Source organism: Notothenia coriiceps, unplaced genomic scaffold, assembly GCF_000735185.1.
Source record: "Notothenia coriiceps isolate Sejong01 unplaced genomic scaffold, NC01 NC01_scaffold00001460, whole genome shotgun sequence".
Classification (NCBI taxonomy): domain Eukaryota; kingdom Metazoa; phylum Chordata; class Actinopteri; order Perciformes; family Nototheniidae; genus Notothenia; species Notothenia coriiceps.
Genome location: NW_011334161.1, coordinates 252,734 through 277,400, shown reverse-complemented (window position 1 = coordinate 277,400; position 24,667 = coordinate 252,734). Strand labels below are relative to the sequence as shown.

Sequence of the window (24,667 nt, the reverse complement as noted above, 5' to 3'; positions counted from 1 at the left end):
TTTAAAACAAATACAAATAATAATTTGAACGTTTTAACTGTTGAATTATACGTTCAGGGTAATCAACTGAAAAACCAATACAAAATAAAAAAATTATACATTCATATCTACATTTAAATAAATTATATAAAAATAATAAATACCAATAAGCGGGTACAAGCGGCCGAGATGGGTTTTCTCCGCAGGGTGGCTGGTGTCTCCCTTAGGGATAAGGTGAGAAGTTCGGTCATCCGGGAGGGACTCGGAGTTGAGCCGCTCCTCCTTCGCGTCGAAAGGAGCCAGTTGAGGTGGTTCGGGCACCTAGTTAGGATGCCACCTGGGTGCCTCTCTAGGGAGGTGTTCCAGGCACGTCCAGCTGGGAAGAGACCAAGGGGTAGACCTAGAACCAGATGGAGGGATTATATCCAGGGGTGCACATAAGTGGTACGCAGGTACGCATGCGCGGCAACAATCTGAAATGCGTACCGTCACTTGTGTCACAAAGCGCATTTGCGTACCGATGTATATGTGAAGCTTTTCCATAAGGNGAGCTGGTGGATGTTGCCAGGGAAAAGAAAGTTTGGGGCTCTCTGCTGGAACTGCTACCTCCGCGACCCGACCACGGAAAAGCGGGAGAAGATGGATGGATGGATGGAAATACCAATAAACAAGATCAACAAACATGTTGAAGTGCACTCTGTCCCAACCTGAAAACTCCTTAACATATAGCCAACATTTTGGTAAAACATATTCAACATATTCATTTTTTTTTTAACAGTATGTTTTTAACAGTTGATTACCTGAACTTTAAGCATAACTCAACTGAAAAACCAATTTAAATAATTTTTATAATAATAATTTTTAAAAAATCGTTATATTTCGATTACGTTGTTTTCGTAATCGTTGCAAGCCATAATCGTAATTGCGATTAAAATACGATTAATTGAGCAGCCCTACTTGCTAGCTTGTTTTGCGTGCAAACATTTAGCAGCCGGGTCATAACAGCAAACTGGAGCCCAACTGTATACCGGCAGTGGCTCAGTCAGTAGGGGCTTGTACTGGGAGCCGTAGGGTCGCCGGTTCAAGTCCCCGACCAGACCTAAAAATGGAGTCTGGACTGCTACTTGGAGAGGTCCCAGTTCACCTCCCAGTTCACCTCCTGCCCTGTCGTGGTGCCCTTGAGCAAGGCACAGGACAACCCCCTCCCCCCCACTTCCATTGCTCCCGCTGTACAATAGCTGCCCACTGCTCCTAGTACTAGACTCCTGGTACTAAGATGGGTTAAAAGCAGAGGCCAAATGTCACCGTGTGCTGTGTGCCCATTAAAGAGGGTTTCATCCCCCCCAATATTATTATTAGTCAAATACAGGATTAATACTTGCTATTTGTAAATGGTAGCTTTACAATGAAGTGCTGTTCTTTTTGTAAGAGATAAGTTATAGCCATGTACTCCAATTTTTATTTTGGTTCTTTTTTTTCTTGATCAGGTGAGAACCATCTGTTGAGGTTTACCCAGATCCGAACCATGAGCGATAAGATAATGGTCAAGTGGGAGCCCTTCTGGCCTCCAGATTTCAGAGACCTGCTGGGCTTTATGGTGCTCTACAAAGAAGCGTAAGTACATTTTAAATCCATCTTTAACATTCAGACCTAGATCTCTGCCAGACAAATATTTTATTAGCTGCCATAGTACATTATATTTAAGAAAAATATGAATTGAATCAGATCAGATGAATTTTGGATGGTGTTAATGGCAAAACACTTGATATAACACAACTACTCTGTTACTGTTTACAATATTAGCCCGGTACTTTACTCTATAACATCAAAACATCTGAAAGAGTCTCTTCAAATAATTACACTGAACTGACTAAGAAGTCATTGAAGGAAGCATTTTAGATTCAACACAATAGATGTAACATCCTCTGCCTGAAGTAGCATTACCACAGAAACTAACATGAGGTCACCTGTTGGCTTTAGTGAAGCACCAAACAATGAACTGGACATCAATCCTGCAATATATTGTATCACTAGGTCATGCAGGTTGAGTTTGAATTAATTTAAAGGTATTATTTATTTGTATTCAATAGTTTTGGACCTTTATTAGTTTTTAAAAAAAATCCTGTTTTAACCGCCTCTTCTGCCTCAGAGGTGTTTTGTAAAGCTTTTTACCTTCACTGCCTGGCCAGATATATTCCATGATAAATGGCTGTAAAACATCAAACTGAAACTCAATATCCTTTTCTCAACTGGAATACAATTTAAGCCTGCATATCACTTTTTTTCCCCTTATCATCTACTGTTATTGTTTTTCCCCCAAAATAGAACTTTTCAGAACGTAACTGAGTTTGACGGGCAGGACGCCTGCGGCTCCAACAGCTGGGTGATTGCTGACGTTGACCCTCCGCGCCGGGCCACAGATGGGGACAAGGAGCAGTTTGAGCCGGGTCACCTCATCTTGCCTCTGAAGCCGTGGACGCAGTACGCCATCATGGTGAAAACGCAGCTCTCAGCCTCTGACGAGCACCAGGTCCACGGAGCCAAGAGCAAGATCATATATGTCCGCACCAACGCCACCAGTAAGACTGATTCTGTGTTGTTCACTGGATATCCAGTTAAATACTCCCCCGATTTATTTGAAATCTCTGGATTATTCATTTATTATGTGAATAACAGATAAGCTGTTTAAGAAAGTAAAAAAAGATGGTATCAGTAAAGGCATGAGGTTACAGTAACGGACATGAACAATTATTATCATCAAGCAATCTCTTAAAAGAAAATTAATGTTCGAGACACGTCTTCCTTAATTAACAAAACGAGTAAAAATCTCAAACCTCAACCCAAATTCTCAAGGTTATCAAAAGATGCTGTTATTTGAAGCTCCAGGTTACGATTTGTGGAGAAAAAAATTCGCAAAAAAAAGCCTTTTTCTTTTGACTTCTTTTGGGGTTGTCTGCAATCCACATTTGTTGTGGTGTCACTATCATTGACTGGTGCACTCCAGTGTTGTGTGTGTCAGTCTGTCAGCTCAAAAAATGTCCTTGGCACAAGAACAGGAGAGAGGCAGACAGATGGCACGATCCGCTCTGGGCGCCATCGACCGACGCTGTGCTACCTCGTGCAGCAAGGTGTCTGCAGCGGGCGGTCACGCCACGATGATGAATCTCTTCCCCAGTACTTAATTGTAATCTGCCACCCACGGTGTGCATCGTGTACAGATGAATTTGTCGTAGTCATGATGGCCCGTCTAACCGGCTTCCTTTTACACAATGAGCTCTTCCTTCCTGATAAACCGCATCAAACATGACATCCTTCGCTCACCCAACAGGCTTCCAGCAGCAGACCCATCACTCAGTCAGTCAGAGATGTCGGGAGGGTTGTTTTTTTTACCCGTCTGGCAACCTCCCCGGTTCCTGGTCTGTCTCATGTCTAACCAGAATGCCTCTTCAGAAGGGCAAAGCTGTCATTACGAATAAGCTGCTGCTGGTGAAACTTAGTCTGACAATGCAGTCGGACCAGTGTGTGGCACCGTCATGAAACAGGGACAACCCGATCACACTGTGACGACCCAGCTCTCTGTGTCTCCTCAGGGTTCAGCCTGTCGTGCTTCCTCCCGTTCATTCCCCTCTACACAGTTTCTGTTCAGTGATATTTCTATTCTCTCTGAACTCCTAATTTACCTCAGGCCGGGACGCTGTTAATATGGAAGGTGTCTGTTTTTTTTTGCCTCCCACTCGAGAATCTGATTCATCGTCTACTTAAAAGACGGCTCAGCAGACGGACAGTTATACGGTGATGCCAGTCTGTGTTCCCGCCACATGTAGCTGGTGACCTCTTTTTGTACTCTGTACTGCACAGAATACACACTTTGTAATCAGATGCCCATATTTGGTGCAAATCAATGATCACAGAACTTGGTTAGACAGAAGCTAAATACATTTTGCCAGCTACATTTAATTTTCACAAACAACAAGCAGTTAGTGCAAGAGTTCCCATACTGCTATTACAACTCACACTGCCGCATGTTTATCATGCCTCTTGCATTAGTGGAGCTAATCTGTGTTCACTAAGTAGGGTCGAATTAGGAATAGAAAATGTATCTTAACATGCAGTTTGTTTTGCACCTGGAAATTACACGTAACTTTACAGTCGTGAAATGATACTTACATTTCACTGATGCACCTTAAACTGCGAAGGATGCATAATTGTGAAAACCAAGGTTAATACAGTGAGAAGAATAACATTTTAAAGAGTTAAACATTTGAATCAAATGGAATATTGATCACCTTAAAACAATTAGGAGAGAAATTGATAACTAAAAATGTATTTTCTTACAGCAACATTTTTTAAATATTATATGTAGGTGAATGCTTTTTTTTATAATATTAGTTAATTGACCCATCAACATCTTATGATTTTATATTTGTATTCATAATTAAACTTATTTTTAAATAGTTTAACAGGTGCACCCTATTCCTTACAATTGTGTACATGTTTGTAACTGTTTTTAAAAAGTGTATTTATGTGCTTTTTTTTGTCACGTTTTAATCAACGATTATGCGTATGCTTTAAGAAGCCCTGCTGAACATCAACCAATCCCACTTGTTAAACCTCTGTATTCCTGTGATCTCTCCTCAGAACCCTCTGTCCCGCTGGACCCCATTTCCTCGTCCAACTCGTCCTCTCAGATCATCCTCAAGTGGAAACCTCCCAACGACCCCAACGGTAACATCACCCACTACCTGGTCTTCTGTCAGCGGCAGCCGGAAGCCATCGAGCTCTACAAGTTCGACTACTGTCAGAAGGGTGAGCCGCATTGTTGTGGTCGTCTGTTGTTGTGTCTGCGTCTGAGTTTGTGGTTTGACTGTCGAAGAGCAAGAGAGAGGAGGAATGTCTTCTGTCATCTTCACATTACTAGAAAAGCTCCTCCCACTCAACAGCATTTCAAGCTCTTAACTGCTTCCGATGACCCCAATAGGTAACATGACATTTTAAGTACATATTAACTCTGGGGTGTGAATCTTAATGCATCTCCGTTCATCAGTTCGATTCCAATTCAAAAAGGCTATGATACCTTTATAAATCAATTATTGAAGCATTATAGGTTTTGCAGAATTTGTTGCTACTTTTCAAATAGTTTTTTTTTTTTTACATTTAGCCATCTTAACCATGACTCAAGTGGTAGTAGTTGGTTCAGCCACAAGGAATGAGAGCCCGTTCTTAGGGGAGAGTTTAATATTTCAGCTCATTAATTTGTCTACATAAAGACCTACTTTTAACTTAAAGGGGACCTATCATGCAAAATGCACTTTGTGATGTCTTTTATACATAAATACATGTATGTGTCCCCGGTGCGTCGGGGAACTCACGCAACGTCAGAAAATAAAACCCTCTCTCTTTTCCTCCGTACCCAAAACTTTTAAAAACAGGGGTACAACGAGCGGATACAGATTCCATCCGAACNGTGTGCCTTTGGCAGTCTCAGGCAGCGTCAGAAATAAACCCTCTCTCTTTTCCTCCGTACCCAAATCTTTTAAAAACGGGTGTACAACGAGCGGATACAGATTTCCATCCGAACTGACGTGTCTATCCGTGGTGACGTCGGCGGACCCACAGAAAGTTGCTATCAGAAACAATGCCTGACGTGTTTTGGACGTCTTTGTTTACATTAGCAAGCCTCGCTAACACTCAGAGCTAACCTGTAATGTAGAGCACATGTGTTTTTAAAAAGCAGGGAATAAAAAAAGAACTCACCTTGTGATAAACCCGCAAGAGAAAAAGCATTTGAGCTCCATACTGTTTCAGAAATTATCTTTTGATGTGATTTAGAATAGGATGGCGTTTTATCACAGCAGAATTTAACTTTATCTCCGGTAGAATTCTGATCAGGCATTAGCTCCGCCTCCTCTTATTTCTTTTTTTCAAGCTAAGGACCCAAGATCCGCATTTCTCTAACAGGGCTTCAAAAGAGGGTTTGAGGCATGGCTACAATGGGTGAACTGTTTGGTATTTTGAAAATAAAAAACTTCAGACATGTTTTGTATAGGTATGGCCCTACAATATATGTTTCAAATATAGCATGATAGGTCCACTTTAAATTACATTATTTAATTATCAAAAAGAAAGCATACCATCTTAACGGCAACAATTCAAAAACAAACATCCAAAACTAAATCAATAAAAATTGTACAAACAACCATCAAAATCTTATCCTCATTTTCTTTATATATTTGTTTGCTTACTTCATTTACATAAAACAGTATTAAGTTTGAAGAAACTCCTACAAATCAACAGATATTTAACCTTTTTTTAAAAGCTTTCATTAGCTGGCAGATCTGGAAGAGTGGCTTGTCTTTTTTAGAACATTCAAATCACCAAAACTGGAGTTAATAAATGCCAATAGAAATATGTCAAAGAAACAGTGTTCATGGTGTCTCAGCAGGAAGGACAAACAAGGGCAAGAGAAAAGCATTTCTGGAAAGGTTTTATCTTTCAAACATAGTGGCACATTTGTTTGAGTTGAACCAAGATCTAATCTCTACCCTTGAGCGAGAAAATCTAGTGCAGTTAAGGTGATCTCTTTATTTGCTTAGTATTATTTCGACTAATGTACGTGAAACCTGGCACTGGATCTTCCCCTCACTCTGCCTCAGGTTCAAGCTAAGTTCAGACATCTATCTTGGTTCACTTTTTGCTGTCTCAGCCTGACCTTCACGGATGCACTGCCATCAGTTCCCGACAATGTTTGCATAAAACTGAGCCCAAACTTTCCTCTTCTGAACTCCCATCCCTCCCTCACATCCTGGAGGGATAGGAGTCAGTAGGAAGGCAGTGTCACTGGTAATTTATCTCAGAGACGGGGTGAGGACTCGGTGATGACAATGACAGACTCGCCCCTCAGGCTTGTGCCAGTGTGTACGTTGATGTTTGTGCATAAAACATGTCCGTGTTTATTGCACCAACAATCCCATTCACTCCCTTGTTCTGTTCACCAGGGATGAAGGTGCCGTCTCGAGTGCCCACTCAGGTGGACAGTGACGAAGAGCAGAAGTGGAACCAGACGGAGGATCACGGCCAGGGGACGCGGTGCTGCGGCTGCCCCAAGACCGACAAGGAGCTGAAGAAGGAGAAAGAGGACTCGGAGTACCGCAAGACCTTTGAGAATTACCTCCACAATGAAGTCTTTGAGCTCAAGTAAGACAACTGACAGCAGAGTACTTCTTTTAAGAATTAAACGTAAGGAAAATGTCGTGTTTTTGTTTGATTTGTTTTCAGAGAGCTATTTTTTTTCTTTGTCTTCATGTTGTCAAACTCAATACACTGCAACATTGATTTCCATTTAGCTTCCCACAAAACATGTTCCATCTTGTGTTTGCTATTTGGATCCTGCTGAGCACTCTTTTATAAGAGAGTATGAGTATTTGTGCTAAAGCAAATCATAGCTAAATATTTCCTGCAGACCCTTCTGCTTATCAGTTGTATGGAAACGGTAAATATAATTGTAAATGCATCCTAGAACTGTTTTGCAGTCAATTCAACTCAGAAAAGCACACTAAAGTGAACTAAACTGTATAATACAGGGTGATACTAGGAAATAAGTTGTTCTCACAAAGAGTTGTCCACACTTTCAAATTCAAAGGTGTTTAAAGCTGATCCAAATATCACACCGGTCATCTTCATAGAGAAAGTGAAACCCAATTTAATAATGGAGCTTAAAGCACATTTTTAGACAATTTCTCCTGAAAAACACTAATGGTGTTGCTCTCATACACACTCGAAATGACACATGGTTGTGTAATTTAAAACAAAGGAACTAGACAAAGAAGGTTAAACGTAACTTAGCCAACTACGTTGAGTGCTTGTGAAGGTCACTTTCAGGAAGTGACAGACTTTGTCACACACAGGTTTCCAAAGTTGCAAGGAGATCTGACATCTTTTTAATTTCTTGTACATTTTGCCTTTCCTTGTTTAGAGGCTCCAGACATCGGCGGTCTACGATGGGCATCGCCAACCGAACCTTCCCCTTCCTCACCACCGCCCCCAGCCCGCCCCACGGCACAGGCACCCCCGAGGACGGGGAGCCGTTAGAAAGCATAAAGACGGTCGTCACCGTTCACGCCAAGGAGTCCACCGTCATCTCCCACCTGCGCCACTTCACAAGCTACCAGATCGAAGTTCACGCCTGCAACCACCCGACCGACCCGCTGCGCTGCAGCATGGCGGCGTACGTCAGCGCTCGCACCATGCCTGAAGGTAAGGAGGCACCTGGAGCTCTCAAACAAAACATTAACATCAATGAGTTTCTACCTGGAGATGTTGGTTATTCTCACAAAAGGCGGCTTTTCATTTCCTCCACACAAATGTTTTCTCACTCTCTGTAAAGAAAGAAAAATAGTGGTTAAGTGAAAGAATGTCATCTGTTTGTTGGGCAACAAAAAGATTTTTTTATTTTGTTAACGCCTTCGACTTGTTCATTACAAAGATGTTTTTGTACTGTGTATTGCAATTCCTAGAATATTTGTTGAAAAGCTCCGTAAATAGGGGCCTTGAGCTTTCTTTAGAGAACATGCATTTCTGCACTCGTAGGAATAACCAGAAAGTCCAACTAACAAAGAAATCATACACTTCTTACCGTCCTTTCAATTCAACCCACCTTTTGTTGTCATGGCGACATAAGAGTCCATTTGTTTACACATAACATTTTGTTTAGCATTGCAATCCATCCAGTCAAAATACATGCAACAAACTCAGCGATCCCATCTTTGTCCTTGTCCATAATTTTAAAAAAACATAACACTATTCTAAAAGACACGGGGAGCCATGGGAGCGTAGGTAAAACTATAATGATGTCTGTTTTTCCGTGTGAGCAGAGGAGAGTGATAGAGAGAAAAAGAAAAGTATTCCTACTGGATACATCTCGTCCTCTATTTTATCCACACAAACCTGGGTTTTGCTAGAAATAGGATTTATAAGACAATGTGATTTTGTTCTCCCCGCAGACAAAGCCGATAACGTCTTGAGTCCCATCAACTTCGAGGTGACGGAAAATGCTGTGCACATCACATGGCAGGAACCAAAGTCTCCCAATGGCATGATCATCCTGTACGAGGTCAACTACAAGAGAATGGGAGATACTGAGGTGAAGAAACACGCACGCACGCACGCGCACGCACGCACACAGTGTTTTCAGTGGTTGGGTCACTGAGTACATGAGTTCATGAGTTTACAACAGCACATAAACAGTTATACTCATTCACAGTCACAAAGCACTTTTTATATTTCCCTTTCTCATTTGTCTAACGAGCCGCTAATGAAAGACAATTTCACTGACAATCAAATGTAATGCATCCATCTTTAAACTGCCCATGCAGCACAGACAAATAAGAGAGGCAATACTTATTACTGGACTTGCATTTTGAATTTGTGGTTTCACTAATGTGATTTGGGTGATAAAGTTAATGGAAAAGTAATTTTAGAGTTGCACCATGTTTCAGTTGCTATGGAGACAGGTCTACAAAACATCTGGCTGATGCTGCAGACTGTTATTCGCTGTGGAAAACAAGAAAAGACATGGATGCTTTCCACAGTGGAAATATGAAATACAACTTTAAATCCAATGCAAGTGCAAATGTTTTTTTAAACTGGGAAAGGATGAAGCATTGGTTTGTCATTTATTGTTCACATCTATCAGTTCTTAATGTGTGCACATGTAAAAATGTGTCTTTGATTATATCTACATATTTGCACACATATTTTTATATACATTTGTTTTTATTTTTGGGGATTGTGGGAAACGGTATTTCGATCTCTCTGTCTGTACACACAACCTGGAAGATTGACTATGACTTTGACTTTGACATCTGAACCTCGGCGTTGTTCTCCTGCAGGAGCTGCACTACTGCGTGTCCAGGAGCATGTTCAGAGAGACCCACGGCTGCAGGCTGAAAGTGATGCATCCTGGGAACTACACGGTAAGGATCCGGGCCACGTCTCTGGCCGGTAACGGATCCTGGACCGACCCCACGCACTTCCACGTAAAGGACGCAAGTAAGTCTGCAATTGACATGAAGGCAAACCAAACCAAGACATGCATGCATCAATATGATTCTATTCACACAGTTTTACAATCAAGTATTGCTATTTCACGTCTCTCAAATGCAAAACCACACAGGACAGGATTTACAAATAAGTTTGCACAGATTCTCACATTTTTTACTCAGTTTTTAATTCTATCATTTGACCGCACAGGGCTCCGTAGAAATACAATATTTGTTCTGAAATGTAACTTTAGTTCATTTGATATTTTATGAGATTAGTTCCCACCAGCAGCACACTTGATGAGATGGAACATTTGATTACACATCAATCTGAATGGATGCAAAAGCAGAAGATTAAAATGCAGATGCTTTGTATGACTAAGTCCTCTCAAGCATTACATGGAGATCAAGAGATGCTCCAAGTTGTACTCGTGTATGTTCACAGAGCCAGATATTGATCCTTGCGCTGCAGCTTGTTGTTGTTCTTACCTGAAATGTGACTCACTCTCTGTGTGTTGAACAGGCGATCCTCTCTACGCGATGAAGATCGTCATCGGACCGATCATCTGCTTTGTGCTGCTGCTGTTCGTGGCCGGCGCAGGATTTGTCATGTTCAAGAAGAGGTACGGAGTCAGTACATCCTGTTGTTGTCATGCATTATCTTATTATGATGTATTTATTAAAATAAATGTTGTGTTTTTCCTTTTAGTCAAACTCAAGGACCTAGTGGTCCAATCTACGCCTCTTCTAACCCAGAGTACCTCAGCGCTGCTGACGGTAAGCAAAGAGCCGTTTCATCAATAATATAGAAGCTTACTTATGTCCTCTTTAATATGCTCGCACATGACACAGCCTGATTGGATTTCCAAAACAAGTACATTTGTCGGAATAAGTCCAAAACCTCACTCTACTGAAAAACATGCCCAATGTTCTCTTCAGTCCTTCATTGTGTAACACTAGCCAGATGTTTTTAAAATGCATGCAAAATAACATCAGATTTGGAACATGCAAGAGAGGATATAAATCTGATTACTGATCAATTGCATGATCAAATTATCCAATTTCTTGTTCTAACCAACCTTCGTAAGGTCCTGTGAACTCAGTCGCTATAAGCTGCATGTGTAACGTGTTCCTGTAAAATGTGCCTGCAGTGTACGAGGAGGACGAGTGGGAGGTGCCCAGGGACAAGATCAACATTTTGAGGGAGCTGGGGCAGGGCTCGTTCGGCATGGTGTACGAGGGAATCGCCAAGGACATCATCAAGGGCGAGGGGGACTCACACGTGGCGGTGAAGACGGTGAACGAGTCGGCTAGCCTGCGGGAGAGAATCGAGTTCCTGAACGAGGCCTCCGTCATGAAGGCGTTCAGCTGCCACCATGTGGTAAGGAGAGACGACATGTTCTGAAACTCACCGAGCACTTAAACACAGCTTTTTGGTTACTGATATGTACAAGTGCAATGTGGGGTGTGAATCAATGAACCCCACAGAAACGTTTCAACTGTCCATACAGTATGTAGACACCAAACTGATCGGAGAAGGATATATCTTTTTTAATTTATTATTATTCTATTTCAGTTTAGATTTTTCGATTTCATTTAGTTTAGTTTTATTTATTTTTTGTGTTTCAGTATTTAAGTTTTATTTATTTGTTATGGTCTGTTGTTGTTAGTGCCAGGCATAATGTCTGTATATGTAGCTACATACTACTCAAACAAAATACATGGTTGGAGTACTGTGTAGGGATGGCCATAATGGTAAAATATTTTTGCGAATCAAGTTAAATTCCCTAGTTGGTTACATTGGACTTGAGACTTGAGAAAAGTGATGCATTTTAATCTCCTGGAATATCAAGTCAGTTCAATTTCAGTGGTTCAATGTCGAGAGAATTGACCGAAAAGCTGTCTTCTATAAAAAATATGTTTTATGACAAACTTTAATTTGATTTTCATTAGTTTATTTAACCAGGAAATAATCCTTTATTATTGTTTAGTTTTTCTTTATGGATATGGTTTATTATCTAGTACAAAAGCATTTTTTACTGCCTATTTTTGTTTAAGTTTAAAACAAATAACCCTGATCTAGAATAGTAGGTGCTAACTGTCTCACCATCCAGAGACCAGACCTACATATAGCTGTGTGAAGGGCAGCAGAGTCACCTTGCTGTTACCAGACCAGTTGTTTGTTAGATAAATGCATAATGCAAATAAGCCAGATTATATATCAAAATAAAAGAACCCTTCTTGTCCCCACAGGTGCGTCTGCTGGGTGTTGTGTCCAAAGGGCAGCCCACCCTGGTGGTGATGGAGCTGATGACGCACGGAGACCTGAAGAGCTTCCTGCGCTCTCTGCGACCCGACGCTGAGGTGATGCTCATATTTGCTTTTAGCTTTAGTGAACATGCAGAACTACTCGTATCTTCTGCCATGCTCTTATTTTTCTTTTTCTCCTTTCTGCTTTATGTAGATAAATGGTGCAGTGCTTTTTCTTATCTGTAAACACATTTCAAATGTGTTACTTTCTTATTTCCTTTTAGCTTCTGCATTGGAAATCCTGTTTACTGTTTTACTCAAATTTAGAGAAGTTAGGACTTCCTTCTGCACTTTATAATACACTTTACATACTACAGATGTTCAAACAGAGAACAATTTCAGTGTTTAAATGAACCAACAGTTAAGTTAACACAATAAGTAGGAAGTATTTTCTGAGGACAAATGTGACCCCATCTGCTGGTTTCCTCCCAGACAGGTTGTGGTGGATTCACGACTAATCCCCTAATATAATCGGATCATAATACGGATCGTCACACTAGTTTTACCTACCGTACCTTCAAATTAACCACATTTTGCGTCCGACCTTCAATTGTTTTTTATTTGTGTACAGATTATTGTGTACAGACTAGCTTGTACAAGTTATCTATTTACATCTTCTGAAGTGTGTCAATATCCAGATGGCACTTGGAATGCAATAGAAGGAGGTTTAAGTTATTGGATGTTGACAGAGGAGTTTAGCAGTCGGCACTTGGCAGCTGAAAGCAGACTTGTTTGGAGACGAACAGCAGGTCTCCAAACTGACTGAAAAGGTTAGGCTCTCGTCTAAAGTGCAAACCTCAGGTCAGCAACAACAGCAACACTGAGGCCACTGTCTGCTGGCTCCATCTGGTCCGAGCCCTAATGATCTAACAGGCTTCAAACATATATCAGAATCAATAAATAAACATCAATAAAAGACTCAGATTCAAATAACAGTCATATTAAAAGAGAAAAAAAATGAATAATGAAAATGATAAAACACAATGTATTAAATTATATTAGTGTGGTGGTCGTGTTTTATTTGGTGCCACTTATATTTTGTCATGTGTATTGTCGTGAAAATAGACTTGAAGTGTAAATAAAGGCTTCACGATGCGGTTTTGCACGTGAGACGCGAGCCTGCACGGAGACAGCTGCGAAGTTTAAAATGAGATCGTATCTATTGCATGAGTCGGCAAGTAAAAAATGCATATGACTAGCGTGCTGTCTTGACTTTTGAAGTTGTGTGTGATGATAAACTTTTGGTTTTGAATGAACCTGATTATTTTGACTTCATCCTGCGCAATCAAAGTTTCCAAATCACGTGCTGTTGACATGGAACAAGGTTTGAATTTTTATGTTAGCAGGTCAGATATTAAAAATCTGTCTTGTGTCCTTTCAGAACAACCCCGGGCGCCCGCCTCCCACTCTGAAGGAGATGATCCAAATGGCCGCTGAGATCGCAGACGGCATGGCGTACCTTAACGCCAAGAAGTTTGTCCACAGAGACCTGGCAGCCAGAAACTGCATGGTGGGAACCGACCTCACCGTCAAAATAGGAGGTACGTTTTGGCAACGATGCAGGGTGGTTCTGACATCACTAGGACAGCTTATTGAATTTGAAATAAGTATTTTACCATTTGAGGAGCCATTTTTATCATGTAGTCAGGAAATTGCTGAAAAAAGGGTGGGGAAATATTTTATAAATGTGTGGCTTTTATGCATCAATAATTGACAATGCTTGTATGGCGAACATAAGATATTCCACATAAAGCTAGATAAAGTTGTGTGGACTGTTAGTTTCTCTGTACGTTGTGTTGAAATGGATACATTAGCTTGTTAATGTAGACTCAGTGGCTTTTGGTTTGGATGTATAACCATTATAACCTATATATTCATTATGTTTTCTTAATTAAACATGACTTATTTATGCAGAACAGACAACAAACCTAAACTGGCTCGCCTCAACAAAAGCACCAAGTTGAATTACATCTATTTATTCAACATATTTAACATAAAACACAGATTTCGAAAGCAGATTAAACACTCCAGGGACGAAGAAATCCGTAAAGAATAAGTGCTAAATTGTATTAGTGCCTTAAAAACATACCACTTTGTATCAAATCACATCAGTGTGGGTGTGTATGACTGCAATCAATAACAATCTTTTCCTCGCAGACTTCGGCATGACGAGAGACATCTACGAGACGGACTACTACAGGAAGGGAGGCAAGGGGCTGCTGCCCGTCAGGTGGATGGCTCCGGAGTCTCTGAAGGACGGAGTCTTCACCGCAAATTCAGACTGCTGGTCAGTGACACCTCTTTGTGTGTGTGTGTGTGTGTGTGTGTGTGTGTGTGTGTGTGTGTGTGTGTGTGTGTGTGTGTGTGTGTGTGTGTGTGTGTGTGTGTGTGTCCGACCATCATTGTTACACTGCAGGCGTTGACTGCCTATTTAGCTCATGATATGTCTGGTAGTATACAGTATAAAGAGAATAAGTGCATGTTAAGTAGGTCTTTATCATATGAGATCAGATCATGAGTGTGTTCTGTAGCTAACCTGTTTTCATCTGACATTGTTTACTTGCATGGCAGCCTCCGCCCTCGGGCTCGCTGCGTTGAGTGTTTACAAACTGATTTCCGCTGTCAGGTGTCTAATTGGCTCGTCCTCTTTGTCCCTTTGTGGCTGTTGTTTGTCGTCCACTTGTATTCCAGGTCGTTTGGAGTAGTGCTGTGGGAGATCAGCACGCTGGCCGAGCAGCCGTACCAGGGCCTGTCCAACGAGCAGGTCCTCAAGTTCGTCATGGACGGAGGATACCTGGACCGGCCGGACAACTGCGCCGACAGAATGTGAGTACAAGAGATGGACTGAGAAAATATATTGTGATCATTTTCACTCTACTTGAGTATGTTGGTTGACATTGCTCAGTCACACAGATGTTCTTACTGTCTACAATAGAGCCTCAACAGGTAGTCAATATAACAGCCACAATTAGGGAGTGGGTTATATCCCGAAAAGTACAGAATTTCTGAGATTTTATTATAAGTAAATTGATTAAAGAATAAAACTCAGAAATGTGTGACCTTTTCATATCGGATAATGTTTAAGAAGAATGTTTTAAGAACTTGTAAAACGAACAATTAACTATGGTGAACGAACAAAACTAACCCCGATCTCACTCTTTATCCTCCACCAGACACAACCTGATGCAGATGTCTTGGCAGTACAACCCCAAGATGCGTCCCGCCTTCCAGGAGATCATCGAGATGCTGCGCGAGGACCTGCATCCTTCCTTCCAGGAAATGTCCTTCTTCTACAGCGAGGAGAACAAGCCGCCTGAGAGCGAAGACTTTGACCTGGACATGGAGAACATGGAGAGCATCCCGCTGGACCCGTCGTCCTACTCCCAGAGGGAGCAGTGCTCGGACAGGGACGAGGCCTCCTCCATGGGCCTGAGGGGCAGCTACGAGGAGCACCACATCCCCTTCACACACATGAACGGGGGAAAGAACAACGGACGAATACTGGCCCTGCCGCGGTCCAGCCCCTCATAACATACTGTACACATCCCGTGCAAACACATCATTGCTATAGATTTGAATATATTTTTGTTTTTTGTTGTCATTTTATATATAGCACACTTTTATCGCCAAGTTTGTGCTAGAATGGGTGGATTAACGATTCAACTGTGAAACAAACTCTTGACAAACAAGAAGGCTGCTAAACCCCTCCCGAGTCCAGACTGTTTCCCCCTCCCCTTAACTCAGCAAGAGGCTTCATCCCCGGGTTGCTACGTATTTTGAAAAAAGTGCCCTTCTATTTTGTCTGTGGCCTAAATCAGTTGTCATGGAGCTGTGTCTGAGTCTTTGTACGCAAGCGGATGACGAACTATGATTGAAAGACTTTGGGAACGCTGTTGGATGGTCAGATTCGGTCCATCGTCGAACAAACTCTTATCCACTGGAGAAGCTGGTTGAAGTGGCCTACCTCCTCACACTCTGCAGTATTCCAAAATGGCAAACAGGATAAACACAGGACTTTTGTTGGGTTCTATTTTTTAATTTTTATTTACGTCTCTTTCTTTTCCTTATTTTTTTTTTTGAGTTCACATTTACAGCTGAAGGATATTTAAACTGTTTTCAAAAACATGTTGGTGAACGAGTTCCTCAGATTGACCAATAGCTGCTTCTTTGGTATATTTTAGTGGGTATAGAAGATAAAAAAATATATATAAATATATATATATGAATATATTGTTGATGTTTTTGTACATAGCTGATATGTTGTCATTCTTGAGGTATTTACGATGATAGAAAATGTTTTTACATGTTAGTCTCTGTTTATTTTTTCTAATCCAGAAAATCCTACTAATTCGCTTTTTTTTGGACTCATGATCAACCAACAGCACTTGGTCTTTTTGCTACGTGATGCCTGGGAGTAAAGAGTGTTTGGCAACTTCAGCTTAAGATGTCTGCCCGTCATATCAAGATCAAATAAAATAGTGCTGTAAAATAAAGCAGCGAGGTGCATTCGTGAAGAGGCTCCTTCAGTTTTTTCTGATATTTTCCATTCTTTCATTGATACTGTTTTTCAAGTCAGTTCTTTGTTTCTTTAGGGAGTACTGAGATTGTTATGTGTGTGTATATAAAGGGAAGTTTGTGTTTTATGTCAGTGAGTATGGGAAGGTAAGAGTTAGTTCTCAACAGAGCCAGAAATGCAAACATACGGAGTAAACAAACTCGAGCCTGGGTGAGATGGGAATTTGCGAAAGGCCAACGCAGATATTGATCTTTTTGGATATGAGAGAAATCCTTTGGCAGATTATTTTTGTTACACAACCACTCAACACTACAGCCAATATTTTTTGGCAATGAATGCTCAAATATGTTTTTTAGAAGATATTCTATTTTTTACATACTGATAATTGACTCATAATGATTAGGCTTTTAATTTGGGATAAACTTGACCATAGTTGCAATCATTTAAAACAAGAAAGGCTAAACATAAATACAACTAAGTAAAAAAGAAATGTCCTGATAGATTCAAATGCAGCCTATAAAATGTTTATGTACAGTACTTTTCCATGTGTATGTCTGCCAATACGCCTATAGTATTTAATAAAAACCTATCTCTAGGGAAGAAGACTAATGCATTTATCAAATTGCATATATTAAATGCTATGTGCAGTAATGTTTGTAATTGTTTTTCATGCTGGATGGCTGTGTTCATGTATTAGGGTTAGTACAATGATGCCACCTGCTGGACGCCAGTATATGGAAACTACCCTCTATGTCAGGGGTGTCGAACTCAATTTAATCTCGGGCCACATTAGCATCATGGTTGCACTCAAAGGGCCAGTTTTATATATAAGACTATATAAAAATACATATATAAATATTTAATATATATAAAATAATGTATTATATTACATTATTTCCTCTGCATTGGATTATTATCGGATAGGGTAATAACTTCATAATTAACTATGTCTGAAAGCAGAGGTCTAGGGCAAATCATCGCAAGTCTCTTCATTGACAAACTGATTTAAAAAGAAAAGGCAAATTCTGTAAAAAAAAAAAAAGTCAAAATAAAGATAAATGACATTTTGAAAAAAAGGCAGATTCTGAGAAAAAGGCAAATTCTAAGAAAAAATGAATATTTTGAAAAAAAATAGTAAAATTCTGAGAAAAAAGGCTAATTTGAGATGCATTGTGGGACATGTAGTTTATGGGCTACGTGCTTCTATAAATCGGCCTGTAACCGTATAATAAACATATGATATTCTTTGCTAGCTCTTGTGGGGCCACAGAAAATGAAGTCACGGGTCAGATTTGGCCCCCAGGCCTTGAGTTTGACACCCCTGCTCTATGTGATGACATACTACATGGCCAAGCTTTGAACAATTTATATACGTATTAATCCTGCACATAACTGCACAACATTAAAAACACATTTAAGGATGAATCCAGATATGAAAAACAAGTAAGCTTCGAGGAAAATTGGTTTAACACTTCCTTATAGGGAGTTTAGATGAAGTCATGCCTGACATTTATCTGATGCTTTTATCCAACACGACTCGCAATTAGAGCAATAAACCATAAAAGTTTAAAACAAACAAGGTATGCAGGTAAAATAACTACCATAACTAGAATTGTGACCGATTTAGTGCCTTCCGTAAAGGCTTGTAAATATGGTGTTACAGATTAGCTTCACTTACAATGTGTATTTGTATATTGAAAGAGTTTGGTTGGCTCTTATTATTCCTTTTACTATTGTGAAAAGATACTTTTATCTTTCAAAGCGTATAGTGATTTTCTTTAACAAAGCTTTCTTAGCACCAAGTGTGGTTATAGGAGCTTTCAATTATAGCACACTCTTAACCAGCAGGTGGAGTCACGCACTTGTTATGAAATTGTAGATCTACGCAACGAAAAAACAAACAAACACATGAGTTCGTCAATTATAATTATTGAGGCATGTATGTGTGTTCATCACTTTAATGTTGTAGCTGGTAAAAGGTGAAGTTAATTTGCTTTATGTACTGCTGGGTATTAATATACAATTTTAGGCTACTATTTATTTTTTAAGGATCTTCATTTGTAAATTAACCAAAGTTATAAAACTATTGGAGTTAAAAATACATTATCTTCCCCCAAAATCTAGTGGCGTAGAAATGTTAAGTAGCATAAAATGGAAACTCAAGAATCTCAGATTGTTACTTAAGTACAGAATAACACCACTGCCCACCTGTCTTCAATTTGATACAAAAAAATGCTTAATGGAAAATGTTACCTGAGTTCCTACCTGCATTGCCTTTAGTTGCCTATAAAGAAAAGCTGTTCATTTTTTTCGAAATAAAACAACATCTCAGTTTTCACACAAACAGGTTTCCACCCTCAGCGTGCTGGGCGTGGTGTCATTACTTCTTACCGTAAAAGTAATCCTGAAATGTAATGTGATAATTAATGTCAATGCCAAATAATGACTGTGGAGCATGCAAGGTGCACAAGCATTCATCATGTAATTTAGACAAAGGTGGAAGATGTATTCAGGTTATAGCAATACTGCAGTGTTAAAATACTCTGCTACAAGTAAAAGTTTTAGCATCAAAATAGGATAAAGTACTCATAATGCAGAATGGCCCATTTAAGCAGCATATATTTAAAATGATTGTATTATATTTATTGATGCATGTATGTGGTCATCAGTTCAATGTTGCACTTAGTGTGGGCTATTTGAATTACTTCAATTACTACTGGGTGGTTTAACCTTTAAGAAATATATGATAATGTATTAATTGACTAACGTTTTTTTATTAATAACATAGATCTGCAAATTAACTTGTAACTAAATATGTTAAATACATGTAGTGGAGTAAAAAGTACAACATTTGCCAACAAATTGTAGTGGAGTAAAAGTATAAAATAGCACAAAACGAAATAACACAAGTAAAAGTACCTAAATGTTTTACTAAAATACAATACTTGAGTATATGTACTTAGTCACATTCCCCCACTTAATTGAAAGGGAATGTGAGCAGCTGTCGGTCCTGCTGGATGAACCTGCAGAATGTGTTGACTGAACTAAACCATTCCCACAATGGTCAGAGGAGGAAGGAGGGCTCATCCAGAGGAGGCTGGGATTTATTTTAAACGCCCTCCTCCAGCCATGCCTCCCACCTCCATTATATCTTAATGTGTGTGCACTTGTTCTTCCTGAAGCATCCTCACTGTGTCTCCTTTATTTTGGACATTGTTGGAATATATTCCATATATTGCCTTTCCGTGATAAAAACTTGCTGCTGCTGCTTTATTTCAATACCAGGTGAGAGGAAACTATTGTTTAATTGTTCTTGTTAGATAAGGCGGACAAGTTGATATACGACGGTGATTAATGTTAAAATGTGTTAGCAACGTAAATTAGCATGTTTTTGTTAGCATGGGTTAGCTACCTTTACCCATGCTAACTAACTTTATAAACATGTCGCCATAATGAAAACAAAAGCTGTTTCCTTTTAGTGTTTTGTTTCTTATTTGACTCGACATGACATGGGAAACTGACACTAATGTGTTACTTTAACTCTAAATTGAGGTTAATAAATAACGTATTTGTAATGTGACGTTGCTGTCGTCGGTTTAGTGACATTATGAAAGTTAGCTAAGGAAACTTCAATTTAATTTCCATTTGTCAACTGGTAATGTTAGCCTTGGGAAACATAGGTAGCTAACAAGTAGCAACCTGCTGTCACAGCTGTCTCAACTCTAGACTGCCTTGTTCTATCTCCCAAAACTGACAAAGCACCTGTCTCTGTTCAGTAATCCGACATTATAATGGATCATTTTAATGTTTGGAATCCAGGTCAGTAACTCTCACCTGTCACCTTGGGATTCCTCACATACCACCTACCGTTGATAACACAAATTCCCTTACGGTTTTGAGTTGTAATCAGTCACAGGAAACATCCAGACCTTATGGCTAAACTACATTATTGTGAGCAGTACTTTTCAAATAAAACTGTATTGCCATTTAACAACAATGCAAGATAAACAAACAATAACCCAGGCTACATATTCAGTGTGATTCAAGTTTAAAGAGTTTTCCGAATAATGTTCATACTATTGAAAATTACCTGGAAAAAAAGAAATCCAGTACAAATCTACAATTATTTGGTACATTTGGAAAAGCTCATGAAGAATGGACAGCTTAAATAAGTTATAGTAAAAGAGCTCAAATGTGTTTATTAAACAAGGTCATTCATGGAGGGTATCGGATCCAAATAGACTAGATTTGTTTGACAGTCTCATATGTTTACAATTAGAAAGTGCTGTAAGTTACACAGGGTAAATACTGCATTGCATGCACACATATGTCCCTTTTGGTAAAGGGTAGAATTCACCTGTTCACACTGACAGAAACAGATTGGCATGCATTTACACACTACACCAACATTAAAAAAACACGACAGTGTCGAGAAGTTAATGAGCAAACTGTGTCAAGGCTGGTTGATGTGACGGCATTATTTGTTATTTATTATGCCTTTTGCATCAGCTTTTGTGGTTTTAGAAAAATACTTCTGTGATGATGTGAAACAACTGCCCCCCAGGGTTTGTAAGAAACAAGAGCATTTCACATTACTTGGTTCTTTGTATCAGTTAGCTATTGTGACATCTTTAGGCTAAAGGGTAAAGTTTCTGGGATTATAACCGTTGATGGTCGGTTTCACTTGCCTTGTCATGTTGAAACATCAATAGCTCTTACTTGTTTTAATTGTGTTGTTGTTATTTTTCTCAGTGAAACTACTTTCCACACACTGCATTTAGCAGTTTTTCCTTCTTGTCTCTCTGTCCTCTGCAAGATACTTGGCAGACTTGCTGGTCTTGTTTTGTCTCTAGCAGGGAATGACCTGTATTTCATGCTGTTCTGTTCCCTTTCCACCCAGTGTGGGTGAATCATTTGAGGTGTGGCTGTCACTCACAACAAGGGGTTTCAACCGTTTCAACCTACAACCACAGTTAGCTAATAGCATACGAAGAAGCTTAGAAACATGTGCATAAAGAAAGAAATGTGATACGTAAGTGCCTTGAAAAAAAGTGCTTAACCCTGGGCCTCACTTTTTAAAACAGTTGCTTTGATGTCCTTAGAGAACTACAATGTCTACTACAGACACACATAACTGTAACTATAAATACTATATTGCTGATCATCACTTCCAAATAGTACATTGTTTTCAGAATTGTAACCTTTTTAAATTATAGTATGTTTACATAATGCAACAGTTTTTTTTTTTTGTGAAGTCAGATTTCAAAAATTAAAATAAAAGGCTAACATGTAATAAATGGCTCAATCTTATCACAAATATATTTTTCTTTTGGAGTATTGTAATACAGTCTGGGGCATTGTGATTCCCCCCTATGATTTTGAGGACGCAACAAGAAATGTTTGTGCAGAAGAGATCGTAACAGTGTCAAGATATGAGACGAGATTTTTTTGGGGCAAATAACTGATTATTTATTGATTGTCTGGCATTTTTATTCATGCTAAAATCCATGTCTTATCCCTGTGTATTGCAACTTTTTCTGGTTGGTCTGTCTGTCCATCGTTTCCCCTCTTTGGCCCACAAGAATGATCTCAAGAGCCATTAGATGGTGAATGTTTCTATTGTTCACCTGCGTCGCAATGTAAACATCAAAGATTACCATTGTTATTGTGAGCATGTTAACATCGGGACATTTGCATTAGCACAAGGCACTTCTATGCTGGCTGAATCTTAGTCTTGTGTCTTAGTCAATTGCTCGCTTTAAGCAATTAAGAAAATATCAAAATTGTAATTCTATGTTTTAGCAATAGTTGATGGGCGGGGGGGTTTATTTACCTGTACTTATCGTCTATTTGCGGAGCCCATATCACCTATATCAAGTGTATTCGAAAAAACACCCACCTCTAGTAGCATAGTGAAGCTATTATGAATATAAGGTTTGATAAGCCTTTCTAAGCAGTTGGTACTTTAGTTTCTACTCTTGTTCTGTAAAACATTTGGTTGTGTGTCGAACAGGTCGGCCAGAGGCTAGCGGGACAACTCCTGTGTGACTTTGCGTCCCAACTTCTTTAGTCAAACAGCTGTGTGTTTGTTTTAGGTGTGTCTGACTTTTACCAGCTGCTACTTTGACACAACTAGAATGCAGTAAGATTTTTGTTACCACGTAAATAATAGAATGTTTTCGGTCTTATTTGCCTAAAGCTTTGCTACCGCTGCATTGAAGGCAGGTGGAGGCCTTAGTAAACAACAGTGGGTCAGTCTCATTGACTCTCATTAGCATGCACACACACACAGATACTCAGACACAGACAGCAGGGTCACTGAGGGCCTTTGCACCAACACCAGAACACACACCGCTTTCTGCTTTCTGACTAAGCACCTAATTCACTCAGACGGCGACCAAAGAGCCTTCAATGTCACTTTTGTTCTCCATTTTCTTCTCCTGATTTTATCCACCGCTTTAACATGATTTTCTCCCTTCTTTTTTTTTACCAGTGTCACGAGGAAACAGTGTACACACGGAAGACAATAATATAAAAAAAGGTGAGTCATAGAGATTGTTTTTATTTAGAGTCATTCAAAAATAGAAATGAGGAAAGATTTTTCTTCAAAGCTGGATTTGAAAGGATGTGTCAGTCATAGGATTAGACATGAGACATTTATCACAGTCACACGGAAATGCTGCACAGATTAAGGCTTGTTGACATTCATGTCTTGTGATGTCCCATTCAAGTCGAAAAGGAAGTTTGATACATTGACTCACAAACGGCACCCGTTTCCCTTTTAAGTAATTGTTTCATTTGTAGTACAGCTGTGTGTTTGTCTAAGGGCTGTCCCAGTTTGTCAAACCTGTTCCCTCTCCAGTGTTACATTAGCTTGTTGTCTGGATTTAGCACCATGACATTAACTGTGTACTGTTTCTTTTTTTTCACCTTTTTATTTTTATTTTTTTTATAAACAAACAGCCAGACAGACAGCACAATAGCAGTTGGCAAACAAATTAGGATGACAACAATGTGATTCGAGTTCGACAGGATAAAAAACAAAGACAAAACAAAAAATAAGTGAAAACAAAACAACAACAACAAAAAAATGGATTGCGACAGGACAAAAATCAACAAAAAAATCTAAATCTAAAGGCTCTGAGTCTAAGTCCATTATTAATAACTTAATGCAACAGTAGAGATCAAGGAATGTGCATAAATGGAACAAAAAGACCAAATATATCAAAAATAAAAGATACAACATTTTTTTTTTTTTAAATAAAAAACATAGCACTTGTTGGTCAGTCAGCCGCCCACTAATTACAATTTAACACCACAGGTCCACCACCCTGTTGTACAAAGACATCCGGCATGTCCAGCTCCCGCATATACTTGCAGTAGGGGTTCCACATCTTGTGGAATTTCCCCAGGGAGCCCCTCAGTATGCACCTTATTTTCTCAAGTTTGGCTGAATTTAGGACTTCTTTTAACCACAAGGTGTGTGAAGGGGATGTTGGAGATTTCCACATGAGCAATATCAGGCGTCTGGCTAGTAAGGTAACAAAGGCTATGAAGGCTGTCTCCAGAGAAGAGAGTGGCCATGTGGGTGGGGTTACACCAAACAGTGCGGTCATGGCATTAGGAGCGATCGGTTTTCCAGTGATTTCTGACAGTGATCTAAAACGATGTCAGTCCAATAAGAGGGTAAGACCGGACAAGACCAGAACATGTGTGCGTGACTCGCCGGTGCTTGGCTACATCTGTCACAAGTTGGGTCCACCTCCTTATATATTTTAGAGAGCCTGAGTTTAGTAAAGTGTGTACGATGCACTACTTTGCACTG

General features: G+C 39.7%; 2 protein-coding genes across 2 annotated transcripts in view; both read left to right on the top strand.

Annotated features, from left to right (window-relative positions):
• Positions 1–17,442, top strand: part of insra (insulin receptor a) — a 54,447-nt gene extending 37,005 nt beyond the window's left edge. The window contains exons 7-21 of the mRNA XM_010789527.1: positions 1,467–1,593; positions 2,305–2,558; positions 4,618–4,785; positions 6,975–7,173; positions 7,952–8,232; positions 8,979–9,118; positions 9,867–10,026; positions 10,540–10,639; positions 10,726–10,793; positions 11,168–11,397; positions 12,270–12,380; positions 13,708–13,867; positions 14,484–14,613; positions 15,018–15,152; positions 15,500–17,442. Coding sequence (XP_010787829.1) covers positions 1,467–1,593; positions 2,305–2,558; positions 4,618–4,785; positions 6,975–7,173; positions 7,952–8,232; positions 8,979–9,118; positions 9,867–10,026; positions 10,540–10,639; positions 10,726–10,793; positions 11,168–11,397; positions 12,270–12,380; positions 13,708–13,867; positions 14,484–14,613; positions 15,018–15,152; positions 15,500–15,857 — 2,621 coding nt within the window. The 3' untranslated portion in view covers positions 15,858–17,442. The remainder of the gene's footprint in view (positions 1–1,466; positions 1,594–2,304; positions 2,559–4,617; positions 4,786–6,974; positions 7,174–7,951; positions 8,233–8,978; positions 9,119–9,866; positions 10,027–10,539; positions 10,640–10,725; positions 10,794–11,167; positions 11,398–12,269; positions 12,381–13,707; positions 13,868–14,483; positions 14,614–15,017; positions 15,153–15,499) is intronic.
• Positions 17,443–19,972: 2,530 nt separating this feature from the next.
• LOC104961396 (rho guanine nucleotide exchange factor 18) overlaps positions 19,973–24,667 on the top strand; it is a 38,399-nt gene continuing 33,704 nt past the window's right edge. The window contains exons 1-2 of the mRNA XM_010789700.1: positions 19,973–20,127; positions 23,336–23,383. The gene's annotated coding sequence lies outside the window, so the exon portion shown is untranslated. The remainder of the gene's footprint in view (positions 20,128–23,335; positions 23,384–24,667) is intronic.